This window comes from Hipposideros armiger, unplaced genomic scaffold, assembly GCF_001890085.2.
Source record: "Hipposideros armiger isolate ML-2016 unplaced genomic scaffold, ASM189008v1 scaffold_331, whole genome shotgun sequence".
Classification (NCBI taxonomy): domain Eukaryota; kingdom Metazoa; phylum Chordata; class Mammalia; order Chiroptera; family Hipposideridae; genus Hipposideros; species Hipposideros armiger.
The window spans coordinates 242,398-262,985 of NW_017731681.1; the positions used below are offsets into that span (position 1 = coordinate 242,398).

The 20,588-nt window shown below is 50.3% G+C and overlaps 1 protein-coding gene across 1 annotated transcript; it reads right to left on the reverse strand.

The window, feature by feature from the left end:
- Nucleotides 1-881: 881 nt before the first annotated feature.
- DEF6 (DEF6 guanine nucleotide exchange factor) lies at nt 882-20,054 on the reverse strand. Its single transcript, XM_019660827.1, has 11 exons — nt 19,901-20,054; nt 9,556-9,696; nt 8,718-8,903; nt 6,878-7,114; nt 6,637-6,783; nt 4,613-4,721; nt 4,136-4,434; nt 2,913-3,079; nt 2,601-2,799; nt 1,573-1,663; nt 882-1,369 (listed from the first exon to the last, which is right to left on the reverse strand). The coding sequence occupies exons 1-11, from the start codon at nt 19,994-19,996 to the stop codon at nt 1,146-1,148; spliced, it is 1,896 nt and encodes a 631-aa protein (XP_019516372.1). The 5' UTR covers nt 19,997-20,054; the 3' UTR covers nt 882-1,145.
- Between the last annotated feature and the right edge of the window lie 534 nt (nt 20,055-20,588).

Sequence of the window (20,588 nt, forward strand, 5' to 3'; positions counted from 1 at the left end):
TCAGATAATATGGGAAGAGAAGCAAGATTGGAAGTCTTTGGACAAGTTACCTGACCTTTCTGAGCCTCAATTTCTCCACATGTAAAATGAGAATAATAATACCTACTTCTCAGGGCTGCCATCAGAATTAAATAATTTAGGAAATTACAGGGTATAGAATGGATGTTTAATAAAAACTTTTGGGTGATACTAATAACAGTGCTTGCTTATGTGCCAAGCACTTAATCCTCACCACAACCCAATAAGTTAGGTTCTTTTTTTTTTAAGATTTTTATTGGGGAATTGGGGGAAGGGGAACAGACAAGTTGCTGTCTTTTTGGTCTTCAGTCTAGTTGTGGAAGACGTTGCTTCACTGGCCCAAGTTGGCACCATCATTGCGTTCTTCCCAGGTGAGGCAGATCAGTTGCTGGCTTCTGGACAGCCACTCATGGCGGCTGCTGGCCACTCACGCTGGCTGCTGGCTACACACCGTAGCCCATGGCAACCCACTGCAGCAGGGGTTGCAGCCTACACCGTTGCCGGCGACTCACGGCAGCCCAGCTCCAGGTTGAGCTGTTGTTCAGCATGTTAGCTGTAGAGGGCAGTGTCACTGGCCCTCATATGTGGGATCCGAACCAGGGCCCTCTGGCGTCCCAAGCCAGCTCTTAAACAATGCTCCACTAGGCTGGCCCTAGGTTCTATTATTATCTTTATTTTACTAACATGGGAACTGAAGCACAGAGAGGTACAGAAACTTGACCAAAGTCACCCAGTTAGTAAATGGCAGAGTGTACTTTCCTAGCCACTGCACTGTATACATTATTCCTTCTGGGATTGTTAAGTGGACTTGAGCAAGAAAGAGAAGAAATGGCAGGAGAGACGACAGCAGACCTGATCAATGATTCACTCCAAGAACAGTTTTTATTTGGAAATGTTCCTCCACAATTTGGTGGCAGTCTGGGGGCAGATGGCCCCTGGCTTGCTTGTTTATTCTTTCCCAGCCCAGGACGTAGGGTCCTTGGGGTTAAGGCACAGGGTCAAGTTCTCAAGAATAAACATCCCAGACAGCCTCAGTAGTCTGCGGCCTGGGGCCGATGCAAAAAATAAACTAGGTTCCATTCTGGACTGTTTCATAGTTGGAGGGCCTCAGCCCCAGGAAGCAGAGGCTAATTTTCTGGTTCTGGGTCCAGTTTATCTTCCTGAGGGGTGGAAGCCAAGATAGGGGCCTCATCCTCACCATTGAGGGACTTCTCCTGCTCACTGGTGCTGGGTGAGGGGGTTCTGTTGCCCTGGGATCCCCAACGGGTCAGGCGCTTTAGGGAGGAGTCACGGCGGGCAAGTAGAGGGGGCTGGAAGCCTGTGAAGGAGCTGCTGGTGGTGGGACGCTTGTCTGGTGGAGAAAAGGCAGGTATGAGTCAAGAGAAAGGTGCATGAAAAGGGGAAAGGTTGGGGGGCCTTACCTCGGCCCTTGGGAAAGAGGAGACCCTCCTGACCTTCAGTCCTGTGCTGGTTCTGTAGATCTGAATATATCCCTTTCGCCCTCCCTTCTCCCTCTTAACGCCAGGGAAAGCTCCAGGGTCTGCCCCTTCTCACCTCCAGGCTCAATTGGATGCATGAGCCGGTTCATCTGGACATTCCAGTGTTTCACGTTGGTACTGGCCTGGCGCAACTTCCGCTGGGCAGCCTGTGGGGGCAGAGCCAGTGAAGAGTGCGTCAGAGTCACTATCCAAGACAGGCTGTCTTGACTTTTTCAGGTTCACAGGCCCCTTAGCATCTGACAAAGGCTATGATCATCTCAGGAAAACTCATGTATGTTTGTAAAGAGTTATGTATATGTACAGAATTGGTGTGTAATTTCAGGGCACCCCCCAAGGGCCAAAAATAATCATAATTATAGTTTCCATTTATTAAGCAGCTAAGATGTGCCAAGTATATTTATTGTCTGATTTAACCCCCAGAGCAGAAGTTAATAACAAGTGCAAAAAGGTTAAATGACTTGCCCAGGGAAACACGTTGGCCTCTAAACCATTGCACCACACCACCTCTCCAGGAACTAATGCAAAAACATCTGCTCCAATGTTCACCCAGCTGTTGGCAGTGGGATGGGAGGATTATAGAGGAACTTTCCCTTTCTATGCTACATATTTCTAAGTTTGAATTTTTTACAATGACCATGTAAGCCAACAAAGCAAAATAAAATAAACAATATTAATAAAAACAAAATACAAACACAACAAAACAAAAAAACACCCAAAACCCTCTTCTATAGAGATCTGGACTCCAAGGAGTGCATGCAAAATACAGGGCTAGCAAAATACAGGGTTGGAAGAGTAGGAGGAAAAATTTTGCCCAGATAAACAATAATGATAAAAATAGCAGCTAATATTTCTTTGGCCCTTATTACATACTAAATATCACATATTCTCTCATTTAGTCTTCATAACAATGCTATTACCATTCCCCTCTCCCAGATGAGGGACTTGAAATACAGAAAGGTTAGGCAATTTGCTGGAGGTCACACAGCCAGACAAGACAGAGCCAGGGTTTGAGGAAAGGCCCTGGCACCTGAGTATTACTTTGGTCACTCTGCCAGTCTCCATCCTCTCCCACCCCAGTCTCACCTCCACATCCTCATCGGCCCTCTGCCGGTTCTGCCGCACCTCCTCCAGCTGCTGCTGGGCCTGCTGCAGGGAGCGGCTCTGCAGCGCCATCTCCTGCTGCAGCTCCTGCTTCTCCTGCTGTGCCCTCTCGATGTAGCGTTCCTGTTCTTCCTTCAACTGCATTAGCTGCTTCAGCTTCTCCTCTTCCTCCTCCAGCAGCCTGCGGGATGTGCACTGTGTTGTCTCCAGAGCCAAGGCACCCGGCCGGTGCTCACCAAGTGGGACGGTGGGAGAGTCAGGGAGGAAAAGCAGAAGGGGTTCCCTCAGTCTTACCTGGTCTGGGCTAGGCGCACGGCCTCCTCGTCCTGCCGAGCTTTCACCTCCAGTTGCAGAGCCTCCTGAAGCCTCTGCTGCATCTCCTCTAGCTCCTGGATGCGCTGCCGCTGCCGGGCAGCCTCCTCCTTCTTCAGCTCCATCTCAGCCTGCATGGAGGCCCGGGCCTGCGCAGGGACGAAGAGCAAGGTCAATGGGGGCACAAGGGAGGGAGGTGACAGTTTTCCCAGGGTTCTGCTAGGCTGGCCCAACTAGCTATGTCCAGGTGAGAGTCTGGGGACTTCCTTCATGTCAGGGTTTCCTGATCCGATGATCCCTTTCTGAGAGCCTGACTAGGTCAGATAATTATCAGTGAACAGGTGCTACATGGGAGAAAGGGGCTCAAGTCACCCCCTTCCTAGCACCAGCCTTAATAATTATTGTATATTATGAATTATAATTAAGGCTGGTGATAGAAAGGGAGTGACTATAATTATAATTGTTATAACAACTAAGTGTTTCCTCATTTGATCTCCCCACAGACCTCTACGAGCAAAGTTCTATTAGCATCAGCATGTCACTGATAGGTAATTGAGGCACAGAAAGAGGCTAAGTAACTTGCCTGAGATCACTGGGCTCTTAAAGAGGGAGAGCTGGGAACGAATCCATGTGTCCCTGACTCCAGTTCTAGATCTCTTAAATACTAAATCTAATTGCCTTACACACCTAGTCCTCCTCCATGTTCATCCTGTCTTTCTCCCATCCTGCATCCCCCAAACTGGTTTCATCGTAAATTCAGCATTTAAGTCTAGTCCAACCTATTCCAACCTTGATCCAAATTCATCCCTAATTACGTAGTCTTTAGCCTTTACTCAGTACAAGCCCCTCCTACAGCCAAGGTCTCCGAACCGGCCCCAATTTACTCCTAGCACTCAGCTCCAGCCGCAGCACGCATCCATTGACTCGGGCCCCGCCCCATACCATCTCTCCCCTCACGCCATACCTCCGTCAGATTCCTGCACCCAGCACTCTTAACTTATCCCACAATCCTCGCCCCTGGCACAGGCCCCGCCCCATACCCATCTTTCAAGCTCAAGGGCTCTATCCCAAGCCACCACCCCTCAGCCCACCGGATCCGCCCTCGGCCCAGGCTCCGCCCCAGGCCCCGCCTCCCGGTCCTCAACTCAGGTGCCTCGCCTCGCCGCACCCTCAGCCCTCGCCTGCGCTCCCGGGACCGGCCCCACCTGCTCCGCCTCGCGCAATTGGCCCTCCAGCGTTTGCTGCAGCTCTCGGTGCTGGCTCCGGCGCCGCTCCTCCTCCTCCTGCAGCAGGCGCTCGGCCTGCCGCTGTGCCTCCTGCAGCAGCTCCAGCTCCTGCAGCTTCCGCTCCTTCTCCTCCTGCAACTGCTGCAGCCGTAGCAGCTCCTCCTCTTTGGCGGCCCTGCGCCGCTCCCGCTGCTCCCGCTGCTCGCGCCGCTTCTGCTTCAGGTCCTTGTGCAGCGACATCTTCCCCTCGGCCTGCAGCCGGATCGCAGTCTGGATGGCTGCGGAGGGAGCAGGAGGGGATTAGTAGGGGGCTAGCCTGGGACAGGAAAGGGGCTTTAGGAGTCGCTCGAGTCCAGTCTCCAGCGTCTCGCTGGGCAAAATGTCATCACCCCCTTTTCACAGATGAGGCGACTGAGGCCCAGCCAGACCCAGGCCACCCAGTGAGCACTCACTCACCAGCCGTCCATTCCTGGCGCTGGCGCGTGTCTGAGGCGCTCATCTCGTAGGTGCGGGAAGCCGTCTTCACGCAGAACATGCAGCGCTTCCCCTCTCTGTCAGGCAGCACCTGGGAGGGGACAGGTGGCCCCAGACAAGCTGGCTTCACTGGCGTCAGGGCCACACCTGCCCCGCCCCAGGGGTGCTCCAGCTCTGACCCCTACCCCTCATGGCTGACCATTTTCCCTGGACACCCCTCCCATTCTGCCAGGAGCCTGCGTGGCCCGGCATGGAGGTTAGTTATGGGGGTAGTGTGTCCCCACAATTCTTGTAGCCTTTGCTCTTTGAAGGTGGGGTGGGGACGTTTTCATCTTGGCATCTCTCCACCGAGCCTAGGATCTAGTCGCCACTCAGTGACAGGGTCCTCACTATCCAGGGCATTCATTTTTCACACGGCTATGCCTGTTGAGAACGTTCTTCATTCATTAATTTCACAGATATTTGGGAGTGTCCGCTGAGTGCCACTCATTGTTCTAGGCATTTGGGATACTGAGGTGTGCCTAACAGGCCAAACCCCTGCCTTCCCTAAGCTGCATGCTAGTGGAAAATAATAGCTACCACGTATTGAGTTTCTTGTGTTCTAGGGTCAGTACTAGTGTTTTATATGCATCATTTTATTCACTCCTCCCAGGCAACCTTGCCAGGCAGCCATTATTCTCTATAAAGCTCCACTTTACAGAGAAAGAACTGAGGCCCTAAGAGGTCCAGGAACTTGCCCTGTTTGCACTGCCTGTCAGTGGTAGAGCTGGGATTTCTACCTAGATCTGTGCTCTTTCCACAGTCACACCTGTTTCCTCATTTGACAAAAATGGACAGAAACTAGGGTGGTTGTAACAATTTTTTTAAATGTAAAATGACAAATGTTGGTGAGGATGTGGAAAAATTGGAACCCTCATACATGCTGGTGAGAATGTAAGACAGTGCGGCCACCCTGGAAAATAGTTTCGCTGTTCCTCAAAAAGTTAAACAGTTACCATATGGTCCAGCAATTTCTACTTCTAGGTATGTACCCAGAGAAATGGAAACATATGTCCACCCAGAAACTCGTACATGGATATTCATAACAGCATTATTCACAACAGCAAAAAGATGGAAACAACCCAATGTCCATCAATGAATGAATGGACAAACAAAATGTGGTATATCTACACAATGGAATATTATTTAGCCACCAAAAGGGATGATGTCCTGATTCATGCCACTACATGGATGAATCTTGAAAACATGATGCTACGTGAAATAAGCCAGACCCAAAAGAACAAATATTGTATGATTCCATTTATAGGAGTTACCTAGAATAAGCAAATTCATGAAGACAAATAAAAAGGGGGGGGTTGAGTTATTGCTTAATGGGTACAGAGTTTCTGTTTGGGATGATGAAAACGTTTTGGAAATAGATCATGGTGAGGTTACACAACATTGTGAATGTCCTCAATGCTACTGAATTGTACACTTAAAATCATTAAAATGGCAAATTTCATGTTAGACATATATTTTTACTACAATTTTAAAGGTTGTTGTTTTGAGCTTCTAAAATAATAATGGACAGAACCAAGGAAGGAAAAGGGAGGGGAAAGGGGAGAGGAGAGGGGTGTAAAGAAAAAATAGGGAGGCACAGAGTTGCCAAAGGGAATGGAATTTGGGTAAAGGAGAAAGATCTTTAAAGAAAATATTGAGAAAGTTTTGCTGTATAGCGTGAGACATAGGCCATCTCTTCTACTATCTTTAGCAAAATAGACATTATTCACCAATGACTTTAGTGTTTGATTTGCAGTTTTGTTTTTTTTTTGTTTTTTTTTAAGTCCTGACATGGATAAGAATGGCCTTGAAGTACCCAGGTGTATTTGGGTTATGCTCATCTAAGCAGAAATTTGCCTCTGTGGCGTTTCTCCATTTGCCCTCCCCCTGACCCTCTTGCCCTCACACCACACGGGAGACCTTCTGAGCCCTGAGATGGGCTCCACCCCTTCACCTGTCCCCCTCACCTCCACACAGCATTGCGCATCCAGTGGGATAGTACCCCTTTTCTCCTTGCACTCTTCACTCCCAAAATAGCAGAGGCAGCTGGGCTGCAGCTGGAACCAGCGTTCTGACCAGTTCCTCCTCAGGTGCCCTCGCTTCCACAGGTAGCCCTGCCAGCCAGAGCAAAGTCAGAGGCTTCCCGCCCCCCACCCCCCTGCCCCCCGCATCCTTGAGGTCGTCCCTGAGTTCCCAGCTTGGCCTGACCTGCTTCAGGACATCTTGGATGAGTTCCAGATAGACCTCGTGGATGGCCATGCTGAGTGTGTCCCGCCCCACGCCTCGCAGACAGCGGCCGGAGTTGAAGAGCTCTAGGAACTGCCAAACACTGAGCCCCCCGCTGGTCTGGGCGGCCTGGGCCTCCTGGGCCAGCAACTCCTCTAGCTCGCCCAAGCCCACCTCCAGACTCATGCTGCTGAGCACCTTCTTCAGCAGGTACTCCACCTGGAGGGGAAGACGGAAGGCCTGGTGACTACAGCCGGCTGTTGCCGATACCAACACCAGGGGGCGCTCTTACTCGGCGCCCAGATTTTGGGAAGAGGTGACGGGCTCGGGGTTGGGGGCCAGAGCAGAAGACTAAACGCTGGTGGATACCAGGGTAGAGATTTGGGAGGAGATCCTGAAGCCCCAACCCCAATTCAGGCACCCTCTCCTCTTTCCCAACCTCCAGTCCCACTCTTTCCTGCCTTAAATTAAGGGCAGGGTGAAGGTGGGAGCTGAGGGCCGGGATCCAGGCAGAGGAAGCAAATCATAGAAAATATCAGAGGGGGTGCGAGTGCCCTCTCATCCAATACCCTCACTCTGTAGATAACAAAACTGAGGCTCAAGCAGGGGATCTTGTTCTAAAGCACACAGCAAGCTGGTGGCAACCAGAACTTGATTCAGATCTCCTGAGTCCCATTTGAGCCATTATTCCAAGCCCCATCGCTGGGGATCCTCCCTTATGGGAGGGCAAGGGGATTGGGGGTGGGGGCAAGCAGGGCAGGGACAGGAAACTTGTTAGAGAGGAACAGGAAGTGGTGGTTGGGGTACATCCTGCTGCACTTTGTTCACTCTGCATGTCACAGCAGCAAGCAGCCTTCTGAGAGGCCACCTTGCCCTGACTGGCAGGGATCTGACAAGGGTGCCCACCCAGGTGTCTGTGGAGATGGACACATGTCCCTCTCCTGCCCCAGCAGCTTCTTGGGGAACTCTCTCCAGGACTTTCACTCTGGGGGCTACTGGGTCTCAGCTGGCAGTGGGGTACAACAGTTCAGGGCTCAGGTGGCTCCCCTCGCCCTCCCCACACACAGAAGCAAGGATTCAAATCTGAGTGCAGCTCGACATGCCAGTACTTCTTGTAAATGCAGAGGACCCCGCCCCTGTATACCCTAATCTAAAGATCTAAAATCACCCTGGCATCTTCACAGAAAGAGGGCTAAAGGGTCAGGAGAAGGCTGAATGGGTGGGGAGAGGGGTGAAGAAGAGGAGGGGGGGGTGCAGGTTGACTGGGAAAGGGGGGCACCTGTCTGGGCTTCACCCATGATTGAGGAGAGAGGGGTGGGATTCTAGGCCTCTCTACCCAGGGTGCCCTCCCTGGGGACCTAAGCTGAGTCTGCCTGGCTCTCCCCTATATTGTAGAAGACAGGAACAGGAAATTTGGAACCAGGGCCAAACATGGCTGCCCACCTGGAGTAACTGGAGCGACGTCCCAGAAAGGTCTCCCTTCCCTTCATGTAGCACCCTTCTCAGATTGTCACAGTGCCTGAAATTCTGCCATTTGATCTTAAATGTTTTGTTTTTAAATACTCAGCAATGTACCAGGCATTTAGACCTCTCTGTAAACTGAATTTGCAGATAATTTTCCTACTGCGAGGGCCAGCAGAGCCCTGAGCAAATGCAGTTTTGGCTCTCCTGGGAGAAGGCACAATTGCTCTGATATGGGCTGTTTAGGCATCTGAAAACAGCTGGTGTGGACGGGGAAGACAAGGAAGAAAGGGAATGTTGAGAAGTACAAAGGCAATTTGGCCCCAGGTGATTCAGTCCCTGGGGCTGCCATCACCCTCACCTCATCAGGAACCATGATCAGAGGGTACTTGTCCTCAGACAGGAAGTTGAAGAGGCACCAGAGGCGGAAGGCATCCTGATTGGAGAGCATGCTGTTTCCGTTGCTATCCACCCGGTAGTTCTTCTTGGCCGTCAGGGTCCAGCACAGCTCATCAAAGTGCTCCTTAACAAAAGCCCCCTCCTCCACCTGCCACCAGGCCTGCATGTCAGCCAAGAAGGCTGCCCCATCTCTGCTGTACCCACAAACTAGGCTCTAGCTGGTTTCTTGGGGTCACCTATTCCCCTGCTTCCCATCCTGCCAAGTCTGGGCTCTAACTTGAGGCACCCCTGAGCTGATTACTAGGTAACTAGCTGGTTGCAACCCCACCACCACCACCCCACGCAGCCACACCCACCCAAGTCCCCTGCCAACAGAGAAACTCTAGTCCTTCAGCCCAGGGGAGAAAGAAAAAGAAGCCCAGGGGGAAGTGGGACAGTCAAGAAGAAACTGGGAAGACAGTGACAGCTGGGAGGAGCAGTGGGGACAGCACTTGGGGGAAGCTGCAGAGCCCTCTGTAAAGGTGACAGCTGGAAACTGAAAACGGGCTAGGCAGGGATGTGGTGGAAAGTTATGGGAGGGGTGGAGGCTAAGACAGAGATGAGGGCGGCGGAAGGTGAGTTAAGGGGGACCGAAGGGCAAGCGGCTGGGCTATGAAGGATGGAGATGGGCGAGCAGGGATGTGCAGAGGGGACAAACATGGGAGTTTTTAGGCTGGTGGGGGTAGTTGAATGTATTGGGGTGCTGGCTGGGCTGGGAAGTGGGGAGAGGCTAGAGGTGCCTCCCCCATGCTGGGCCCCACCTTGTCCAGGATGTACTTGTTGAGGTAGGGCATGTATCCCTGGCTAGACACGGGGCCATCGTCATCATCTCGGAAGTGTTCCTCCAGAGCCACGGGGTCATGGGGGATGTGCAGGACCGTGTACAGGTTATGGGACAGCACCTGAGACAGAGTGGCAGTTAGCCTTGCCGCACGCCAACCGCAACTGGGCCAAAGGACGGCCCCCACCTCCCTGTCTGTCCCCAGCCCCATCCTGGCTAACTCCTCTGCACACATTGTTCCATTCAATGAAAACTTATGTATGTACACAATGGAATATTATTCAGCCCTAAAAAGAAGGGTATTGCCATTTGCAGCAACATGGATGGACCTTGTGGGCATTATGCTAATTGAGACAAAGATAAATAAGTCAGACAAAGATAAATAATCTTGCTTATATATGGAATATAAAAAGCAAAACAAAACCAAAAAACCCTCATAGATTCAGAGAACAGATTGGTGGTCACCAGAGGCAGGGGTGGGGGGGTAGGAGAAATGGGTGAAGGGAATCAAAAGGTACACACTTCTAGTTATAATATAAGTCATGGGATCTAATGTATAGCATGGCAACTATAGTTAAGAATACTGTAGTGCATATTTGAAAGTTGCTAAAAGAATAGATCTTAAAAGTTCTCATCACAAGTAAAAACCTTTTTTTGTACCTATGTATGGTGACAGATTTTCACTAGACTTATTGTGATTATTTCCCAGTACAATTGACCCTTGAACAACGAGGGGGTTAGGGGTGCTGACCCCCACAGAGTAAAAAACCCACATATAACTTTTGAATACCCCCAAACTTAGTAGTCCTTCAGTATCTATGGGGGATTAGCTCCAGGACCCCTTCATACCCAAAGCTGCAGATGCTAAAGTCCCTTATATGAAGTGGCAGAGAACAGTGCATACAGTCGGCGCTCCACACCAGTGCATCCCCAACCATGGTTTGAAAATACTGTTTTGATCTGAGGTTGGTTGAATCTGTGGATATAAAACCTCTGGATAGGGAGGGCTGACTGTACCTTTATTGAAAAAAATCTGCGGGTAAGTGGACCCGCGCAGTTCAAACCCATATTGTTTAAGGGTCTACTGTATATACAAATATTGAATCATTATGTTGTACACCTGAAACTAATGTGTTATATGTTAGTTATACCTCAATTAAAAACAAAGCCAAAAAACTAAAACTTACATACTTACTATGCACCAAGAACTGAGCTAAGCACTATACATGTAATTCATTTAACTGATAATATCCCCATAATAACTGATAATATCCCCATTTTAGAGATGAAAAAAATCCCCGAGACCCTCAGACATTAAGTAACTCACCCAAGGTCAGAGCTGGCAGAACTGGGATTCAAACCCAGGCAGCCATGCTCTTAGACACTTCATTAGGAAGGGGTGTCCTCTTTCTGCAGACAAGGACACTGAGGCTCAAGGGATTCAGGAACCTGCCCAAGGACCCACACAGTGAGCCTGGGATTCAAACCCAACTCCGCAGATTGCCTATGATGCTGGGCTGTCTACAGGGAGACGGCCTGTCGTCCCCGGGCAGAAGCCCCACATATACCATTGTTTCCACCAAAGACTCGGTGTTCAGGCTGCAGAGTGCCCACCACCCAGGTATATCCGCTCTGGGAAGGCTGTGCGCAGTTCCAATCACTGCCCTTCGAAAGATGGGAGGGAGCTGGAGAGGGCTCAAAGGAGGGGTCATGAAAAATGGTCCATGGGGGCCGACCGAGTGGCTCAGTTGGTTAAGTTCTTGCTTAGGACTGCGAGCTCTGAGCAACAGGGTCGCTGGTTCGATTCCCACATGGGCTGGTGAGCTGCGCCCGAGCTGAGCTGCCGCTGAGCTGCCAACAGGTGGCAGGATGACTCAGCTGGTGAGAGCATGTGCTCTTAACAACAAGATTGCCTGTTCCATGGTGGGCTATGCCCTCCTGCAACTAAAGACTGAACTCGGCACCTTGAGCTGAGCTGCCGCCCAGGTGGCTAAGTGGATAGAGCATGCACTCTTAACAGGCTACCAGTTCAACTCCCACATGGGATGGTGGCTATGCCCACCCGCAACTAACTGAACACAGCACCATGAGCTGAGCAGAGTGACTAGACTTGGAGCTGAGCTTGCTGTGCCCTCCACAACTAAGATTGAAGGACAACTTGGCTCTTCCCCTCCCCCAATTCCCCAATTTAAAAAAAAAAAAAAAGAATGGTCCATGGGATGTGGAAGACAAGGCCTAGAAGGGAAGGCGGCCATGATGGTGTGGAGGGGAAATACGAGTTGGCTTACAGGCTCATGATATTAGAACAAAGAGGTTGAAGTCTGAACAAGGAAATCAGGAAAAAAATAAAATTGCCTTGGGATGATCTGTTATAGCACTTACCACAGAAAGCCTGAATGATTATTCACTATTGCACAAATACTATGTGCCAGCCAGTGTCTGAGGTGCGTTCTATAGCCTGTGTCTAATCTCCATAACCGTGATACACAAACATTAGTATAACTGATTTTCAGATAAAGATACTGAGACTCGGAGAGGTGAAGACTAAATGGCAGAGCTGAGGTTGGGACTCGGTGTGCCCTGCTTTGAAGGCTGCCTCCCTATTGGATTTACCCTGCGCCCCTTTCCCAACTAGACTTTGAACTCTGGAGACAAGGTCTCAGTCCATCTTTATGTCCCAGAGCCCATGTCCTCTTCAGCATACCAAAGGCAGTCAATAAATGCTGTGTGTAAGGGCTGAGTCTAACACCAGCAGTTAACCTTGGAATCAGTTCATCCAAGGCAGGAGCTGGCAACATCTCGGAGAGGGCATGTGTGTCAGCTCTTTATTTCTTTATTCCCTTTTGTGAGAGGAGGGGGAGAAAGGATTGACACTTCTCCCCAATGTTCCCCTGGGCCTCAAGTTCAACTTGGTGAAGTGAGAAGTTGGGGGGTCATCAAGAGTGTGAGTGTTTTTATTTTCCCTAACTTCCCTGTGGGCAGCCATCCCTGATCCCCACCCCAACCCTCTTTCCCACACTCTTCAAATTACCCATATGCCATCTTTAGTTTTGCCATCTCTTGTTCTAGAGGACATCTGAAGTGTCTTCTTGATAAACTCTGCCCCCCTCCCTTATTTTGGTAATGGAGACTTGATTTTCCTTTAAGAAGTACCTCTCCTCCATTCTCAATATCTGCGGTATTGACCATTTTCAGCCCTGCCCCACCAGTCTGCAAGGGAGGGCACATCGGAATCATAGTGATTGGTTCAAGGATGGGCATATGGTCAAATCTGGGCCAGTGAGAATCAGCCCTAGGAATTTTGCTTCCTCTAGTGGAAAAGAGGTATATATACTCTTTCCATGGGATTGTGAAGTTGTTAGAAGATAGATGCATCTGAAATCTTTGTCCCTGTGTGGGAAGTGCCTGCTTAAGAATAAAGCCTTCCATGGAAAAAGCAGAGTCAAGGGATAGAGTCATCACTTGAGAACCTAGATCCAGCCATGCCTGAAGCCAATGCTATGCTTGGAGTTTTGGTCATGTAAGGCAATAAAAAGCATCTTCCTGAAGTTATTTTGAGTTTGGTTTCTATCACTTATTCCAGAAAAGAACTGAGTAATACATCTATGATCATAGGATACCAATCCTCACTCTAAGAGGGCCACTGGCTCAGTGCTTAGCACTTACACTCCAGGGTGACTAACACAAGAGAAATAAATAGCCACTTCCAAAGTGACAGGTGTTGTTCCAATTTTACATATTTCCACCTGTTGCCTCCTGGCCTCTTTTCAAACTACCCATATTCTTACCTTCCTTCAAGCCTCTTAAAGCACCTCTATGAGGACGTTTCCTGAATGTCCATCCCCACTTCAGTGGGGGTGGGTGGGGGTACATGGTAGATCAGGGACCTTTACTTTCTAGTTGTGAAGCCTTAGATAAACTCCTTTGCCCTCTGATCCTCAGTTTTGTTGTCAATAAAAAAGAGGGTGATACCTGCCATGCAGAGGAGCTGTGAGGATGTCATGAGATGATATATGGAATGCCAGACTTAGGTTTGCACAGAGCAAAGGTTAGTTCTCTTCCTGTATAGAAAATGTGATTTTTTTTTCAAGTTGCAGAAAAGGACAGTTTATTAGAAGACAAAATACATTTTAAAGAAGCAGATGAGGTCCCAAGCAGTAGAGAATGGCTCAAGGGCCATTACTAGAAGAGAAAGTACACTCCAAAGAGTTTGGAGTGGGCCGAGCAAAAGAAAGCTCAAAAGGCCAAAAATGCGATATTTTACCTAACAAATTAACATCGATGCAGAAGACTGGTAATATGAAGTCTGAGGAGGTTGTGGAAAAATGGGGACTCGAATGCCTTACTGGTGAGGTGCAACTCGATAGTCTCTCTGGAGGGCAAGAATCTATCAAACTTAACATTGGGCATGAGCCCAGCATTTCTAGTCACCCAACCCACAGATGCTCATGGGAACAGAAAAATGTCCAAGAATGTTCACTGAAGCATTGTTTGTAATATGAAGAGTCGGAGACAGGCTGATGCTCCCAGGCCTTAGTCTCCTTGGTGAAGATAGTAAGGAGCCTGCTCCACAGGGCTTTTTAGAATGAAGAGCTTAGCACAGCCCCTGCTGCGTAGTGCATCGCTTAACAAAAGTTGTGAGCTATTTTTATTATTATATTTGTATAAATAGACATGGAAAGATATGCATAATATTACTGGCAGGTGAGAAAAGCAAGCTGTAGGGTAAAATGTTTGTAAACCTAGGTGTGCAAAGATTAGGTCGAACCATATCAAACCACTATTTTAGTGTATCAAAACAACCAAACGTCAGCAATTTCACCCTAATATGTTTATTTGCACTTAGAAAAGATCTAGAAGACTCAGCAAACTGTTAACAGCTATCACTTCACCACCCCTCCCCAGGGAGGGGAGGGACTTTCATTTTCTTTAACATTACATTTGTCTTTGAATTTTTAACCAGTAACATTATTTTAGTTTCATAACAAATTTTTCATCTTTTAAAAAATTATATTCTTCTGCACTTTGATTTTTTTTAAAATCAGGAGCATATATTGTTTTTATGACAAAAAAAATTGAAACTGTAGATAAAAACAAAGGGTGTCATTAAGCACTGTTATTAATATACCCCGTTATTAAGTTGCTCTGTCAGAACCCTTTTGCTGTTCAGTTTGTGTGAGCATTGCCGCGTGTGCTATATTCCTTGAGGGCAGCAAGGACTCTAATTTCAACCCTCACTCCAGGCTCAGGACAATGTCCCCCACATACTGAATGCTTCTGACTGACTCCTCAAGTCTAACTTAAACGCTCCAATGGTTTCCTACTGTTCTGAGTAAAATCCGAGGTCTCAGGCCCACGTGACTAGCTTGCTACACGGTCTCTGACCTCATCCCTCTCCCTCACTTTTCTCAGCCACTCTGGCTCCCTTGACATCCCTTCAGACAGGCCAGGCACCTCTTGCCTCAGGGCATTTGCACTTGCTATTCCTTCAGCCCGAAACATCCTTCTCCCAGGTCATGGCTCACACTCTCTCCTCCTTCCAGTCTTTACTTAGAGGTCCTTTTCAGGGAGGGCTTCCCTGATCACCTTGTGTAAATCTATAACCCCATCCTCTCTAACTCCCACTTCTGCTCTGTTTTCCTCCTTCCATCACATGATATATTTTTACTTATTTCATTTATCATTTGTGTTCTCTGACTGCAATGTTAGCCCCACAGGAGTGAGGATTTTTGTCTCTTTTATTCACTGCTGTATCTCTGGGCCTGGCATATAAGAGAAACTTAATAAAGCTGTTGAATGAACTTAAATGCTTCATGGAAAGAAGTAGGAGAAATACAAAAGTCAGACAGACATGGATTGAATCTCTCTGAGCAAATTAACCTCACAGGGCCTGTTTTCATATTTCTGAAAAAGGGGGTTCAACGAAACGATGTACAGACACTCTCCCACCCTGGGGTAGAGCCTGCCACACAGCACACACAGTTGTTTGAGCTCTTTCTCTCCTGGGTTCATTCGCCTATACTGTCCTCTAAGACCTACCTTCCTCACCTGTACCTTTGCCAGTGTAACCTGGGGAGTCCAGGGCAGAGGCTTCGACCCCTGTGAGCCCAGGTGTCAGACAAGGAGGAATTAAAGGCTCTAGACACTCAGGGCTCAGGGCTTCTCCCCAGAAAGCTTAGCAGCCCTCAGACTGCCAGGCTTCCGGTGCTTGGGTTTGGGTGGGGACCGGGGTGGGGAGTGGGTGTGGCCAGAGGAGGGTCCCCCTGGAAAGGAAATGGTAGAGGTGGAGGCCAGTGCGTAGGCGCTCACCTGCTGATTTTAATTAGTCCTCAGCCCCAGAGGCAAGGACTCTCATTATCCTCCTTCTACAGTTGAAGAAACCAAGGCTCAGAGAGGAAGGTCTCGCCACACCAGGACTCTACCCCTGCTCTTGACGTAGGCCCTGGCTGAGCATCAGCCACCTGGGGAGCTAGTGAAACCGAAATACGTGGGGGCCCGCCTAGATCTACTGACTCAGAGTTTCCAGGGGTGGGGTCCAGGTGTCTAGTGTTCACAAGCTGCCATTGGCCCTCCCGTTTAGAGAACTCCCACAGGCTCCCCACCCACCTAGGGAGCCCCTGACCTCTGGGCTGGCAGCCTTTGACCTTTAAGAGGCTTCATTTATTCACTGTTTCCTCTGGAGGCACGTGGGAAAGTGGTTCTCCTCTGGGGGTCTGGATTTCGCTAAAAGCTCAAGCGCAGGGAAGGATAGGGACTGGGGCGATGCCCACCATTCTGTCGTGGTTAGCCCTGAGGAGTAGATGCAGATACAGGCAGTTGAGAATCCATGAAGGCACCACGCAATGACTGCACCGTGAACAACCTTGTTCTCTCGACTACATGGCCTGTGTAGTCTTTAAGTGTATCTAGGTGCCAAGTGATTCTTTGAAAATATACAGGTCCTTTTAAGGGTTACTGAGTGTGTTTTTCTCAACCAGCAGGTACTACAGCTTAATTACTATCGTGAGGGAGGGGCACCGTGCATTTTAAAAGGTGGGAATCTCTGCTGAGAGCAAGAAGGGGCTGGCGGGGTTGGGTATGGCCATCAAAGGAAAGACAGGCTCTGAAAAGGGAAAGGAGCACCTGGATCAAGGCTCAACTTCGCCTACTTTGATGTATTTGGTTCACATTTATGTTTCTAGGTTAGCTGGGTAGCTTAGTGATCCACAGTTCAACCCTCAGGCTTTACAGATGAGAAGCTGGAAGTTCAGAGATGGGTGGTGACTTGCCAAGGTCACTCAGCTGGGGAGCAGTAGAGGCCCAAACCTCTGTGGCTTTGAGTCCAGTGCTCTGCACGTCCTCCCCCGCCTCCTCAGCCTAGCCTGGAGACCAGCAGCAGGTAGGGGGCAGGACAAAGCTAGTGACTCCAGCCGGCAGATTCTGTAGTTTGCTCTTAACTTCCCCTCCACCAAGAGTTGTCCCTCTCTGGAGGAGGCCAAGCCCGAAGCTCATCAGAGCTTCTCAGTGGCAAGCGACCCTCCTGGGTCTTTGGACTGCCGAGTGCGCACTGGAGGCCCGGGAGCCCGGGGGACCTGACAGAGCCAAGTGGGGACAGTCCCAGTTTGCCCTGCCTGCCTTCCCCTGCTCCTGTCCGTCAGGGGGAAGTGGTAGGCCTGCTGCCTCCTGAAATCCTCATCCAGCCAGAGACCCATTGCTTTACCCACATCCCCAGTCACAGCCCCTCGCCCCAGGCCTCACAGTAGGGAAGGGAGGAGACCAAATTCTCAGCTGACCCCCCACAAGGCCTAAAGGGAAGCTGTTTCCCTTGGGAAGAGCGAGTGGCCACGAGGAAACCCAACATTCCCAAAACTCCCCCTCCTGCAGCTCTGTCAGGACAACTCACTCCTGAAGTTCTGTAGAGAAGGAGATTCTGGAGACCCTGCAAAAACTCAGTCCTCAACTCCTAAGACATTTTTATGTTCAACCTAAATACATTCTGGGCAGAAGTGTCATTCCTACTGGTTTATTTTTAGTGTTCTCAACCCAACTGGACAAAGGCCATTGTACTTTCTACAAGAATTCAAAGAAAGGAAAACTCATCTGATCTCTTCGCCAAGCCTGACTCCCTGGGCCACTTCTCAGAGGGCTTGCTGTTCTTCTTCCTCCCTTTGGCCTCATCAGGGCTCTGCCCAGGACAGCCAGTGGCAGCCCTTCTACCAACACATCCGGAATAAGTGGTGACTGTCACAGACAGAGTTTGCTGTGGCTGGCGCAGGTTTCCTGCCTGGTCCCAGCCAAGGACAGGCTAACCCCATCTTCTCCCTTCTCCCCAGAACCTTTCAGGGGAGACGGTGGGCCCTGCTGGTATATCTCTTTCATCTGTTTCTTCCTCTGCCTTCTGACCACTTCTCTATTGCTCCTTTGCCTTTCCGGCATCCCCACCCCCAACATTATCACTACTTCCTCCCATTCCAGTGCCTACCACTTATGGGCTTGGGGTTGAATTGCCTTCCCTACACTTCCCTCCGATGACATGGGTCCTACCATTTCTGCCCCGTCCACCACACATCGGGCTCACTGGATTGCCAGTGAACCAATTTTCTGTCTCACGCGGAGGGAGAAATCTACCACTGATCCCCTCTGTGACCAAAGATGCTGCTGGCAGTGGGCTCAATTTGAGCTGTGATGTGGTACAGACAGCAAACAGTTCAAGTATGCAAGCACCCCACGGAACCTTCCCTTCAAATACTCAACCTGTGGAGGTGGGGAGCAGGCATCAGCCCAGTCAGAGGCTCAGGCGAGGGAGCCTTACTGGCTGATGGCACCAGGAAAAAGGGAGCCACCTGAGGCTGTGTTCTCCATATGTGAAGGGCATACAGAGCCTGGCGAGGTCACAGGAGCCACAGGTAGTGAAGAGATAGAAAACAGTACCTTGGAGACAAACTATGGAGGTGGGATTGTTGCTGCAAGATGGTAAAGGGGCAGAGTGGGAGGTGGATGTAGGGCATGGAGTTTCTGCAGGGATGGATTTTGGATGACCTGCTTTTCTTCTGTCTGTACGGAAGACCCCACCAGATGACATGATCTGCAGTAAAAGGATTTAAGTAGAATATAAGGAAGAACCTGCCTGGTGGGACATTCTCCCAGATGATCAAAAGATCCTTCCTGGGGAAGTCAAGAATGATAGTTCACAAGTCTGGCTAAGATTGATTATGGGATATGACCAGTTTGGGACATCCAATTTCATTGTGTCCAACTTCAGCAAAGTATGGGGTTTGAGTGGGGGTGGAGATAACACCTATCCTGTTCCATTCAAGACTCTTAGGTTTCTAGGCATCTCCTACCTTAGTCATTAAAAATGGAGGTTTTCTTGAGACTGCACCCCTCCTTTGGGGATGCACAGGGGAGATACCAGGGATGTAGGGCCTTAGCCTCATGCCAGGTGCATAGCTGGTGCTCAATAAATACTTGGGGAGTGAATTAATGAGCCCCTAAGGCAGGTTCCACAGATCCCAGGCCTACCCTGCTCCTGTCTCCCAGTGTTCCCTGGTCCAAAGGCCTGGATTCTTCCCCACTAACCAGGGTGGAGAAGGCAGCACTAATCCAGGACCGGAGAAAGGAAGGAAAGAAACTTTATGGCCTGCCAGGAATTGTCTAGGGCCAAGGAATGAACTTGAGGGCAATCACTGATGGGGCTCTTCCTGGGCTCAGATTCCCCCCCTCCCTACCTGAGGTCTCAAGGCCTAAGGTAACAATTCTCCAACCTAAGGGGAAGACTGGCAGCAGTATAATGGGGTCTTTAGTTCTGGCCCTTTCCCAGCTCTGTCCCACCTGGCAGGCAGGGTTCAGAGGAGCTATTCTGCCAAGGGTGACCAAGCCAGCCTGGTTTGGACTGGGAGAGGCTCATTAAGCATGTCTCAGCTCTGGGAGGAAGTGACTGACAAGTACCAGGTAACTGTCTGTCTTCAAAGCCAGGAGAAAGCGGCAGGAAGGAGTAGGGTGCATGCCCAAGCTTGACTCTGGGGAGATGTGCGCTCATCACATGGAGTCGGGGATGTTGCCTGGCCCTTTGCCCTCAGAACCGCATGATGCCACCGCCACCCTCCCGACAGCTGAGGGGCAGAGCTCTGGGAAATGGCTCTGCATGTACCTCCCTGGTTTGTGGACAGTGGGCAGCAGCCTCCACCAGGCCACGTTGCCCCAGCTACCCAGTACGGCCCCGGCCCCAGGCCTGGGCCTCTGGATGGCTGGGTGCCCCAGGAGTAGCAGTGTTCACGCCTGGCTTCCAGGCGGCAGGGGCTGATCAAGCGTCTGCCAGCCTCCCCTGGGCCCCGGGTGCCCCTCACCTTGAGCTGGGACTTGGAGACCTTCCCGCTCTTCTCCACATCCAGCGCGGTGAAAGCATACCAGATGGATTTAAGCAGCTCCTTGCGCAGGGCCATGGCTGAGGCGCTCGCCCGGCCCAGGGGCGGCTCTGACACAGAGATCCGGTTTCAGGAAATGCAAACCAAACGGCTGCACAGACCGCAGAGGAGCCGGGGCGCGGAGCAAGAGCTCCACCTGCCTGCTTGCGAGGGATGCCCGTGCTGGCGGAAACTGCCCTGTTGCTCTTGCAGTGGTCAGGGGCCCCGTTCCCAGCAAGGCAGCTGGGGACCAAGCCCCAGAGAGCTAGAGCCCCAGCTGTGTTCAGCCTGGCCTCCTGGGCTGCAGAGGCAGCATGCTGTGGGGGAAAAGCCAGCCAGCCCATCCTGACTTTGGAATCAGATGTGTGTGTGTGTGTGTGTGTGTGTGTTCTGTCTCAATTGCACACTTACTAGATGGGGGGCCTTAGATAAGTTATTTAACCTTGAGCAGTTTCCTCATCGGTAAAGCAGGAAAAATACCCACCTCACAGAGTTGTAAGAAGGACTGAGAATGGATATGGAGCAGAGTAGGCACTGGACAAAGCATTTCTTTGAGTGCCATCTGACATTATTGTGGTGGTGGGGCTCCTCCCAAGCAGAAGAAAACAAAGGCAACATCACAAAGCTGGAG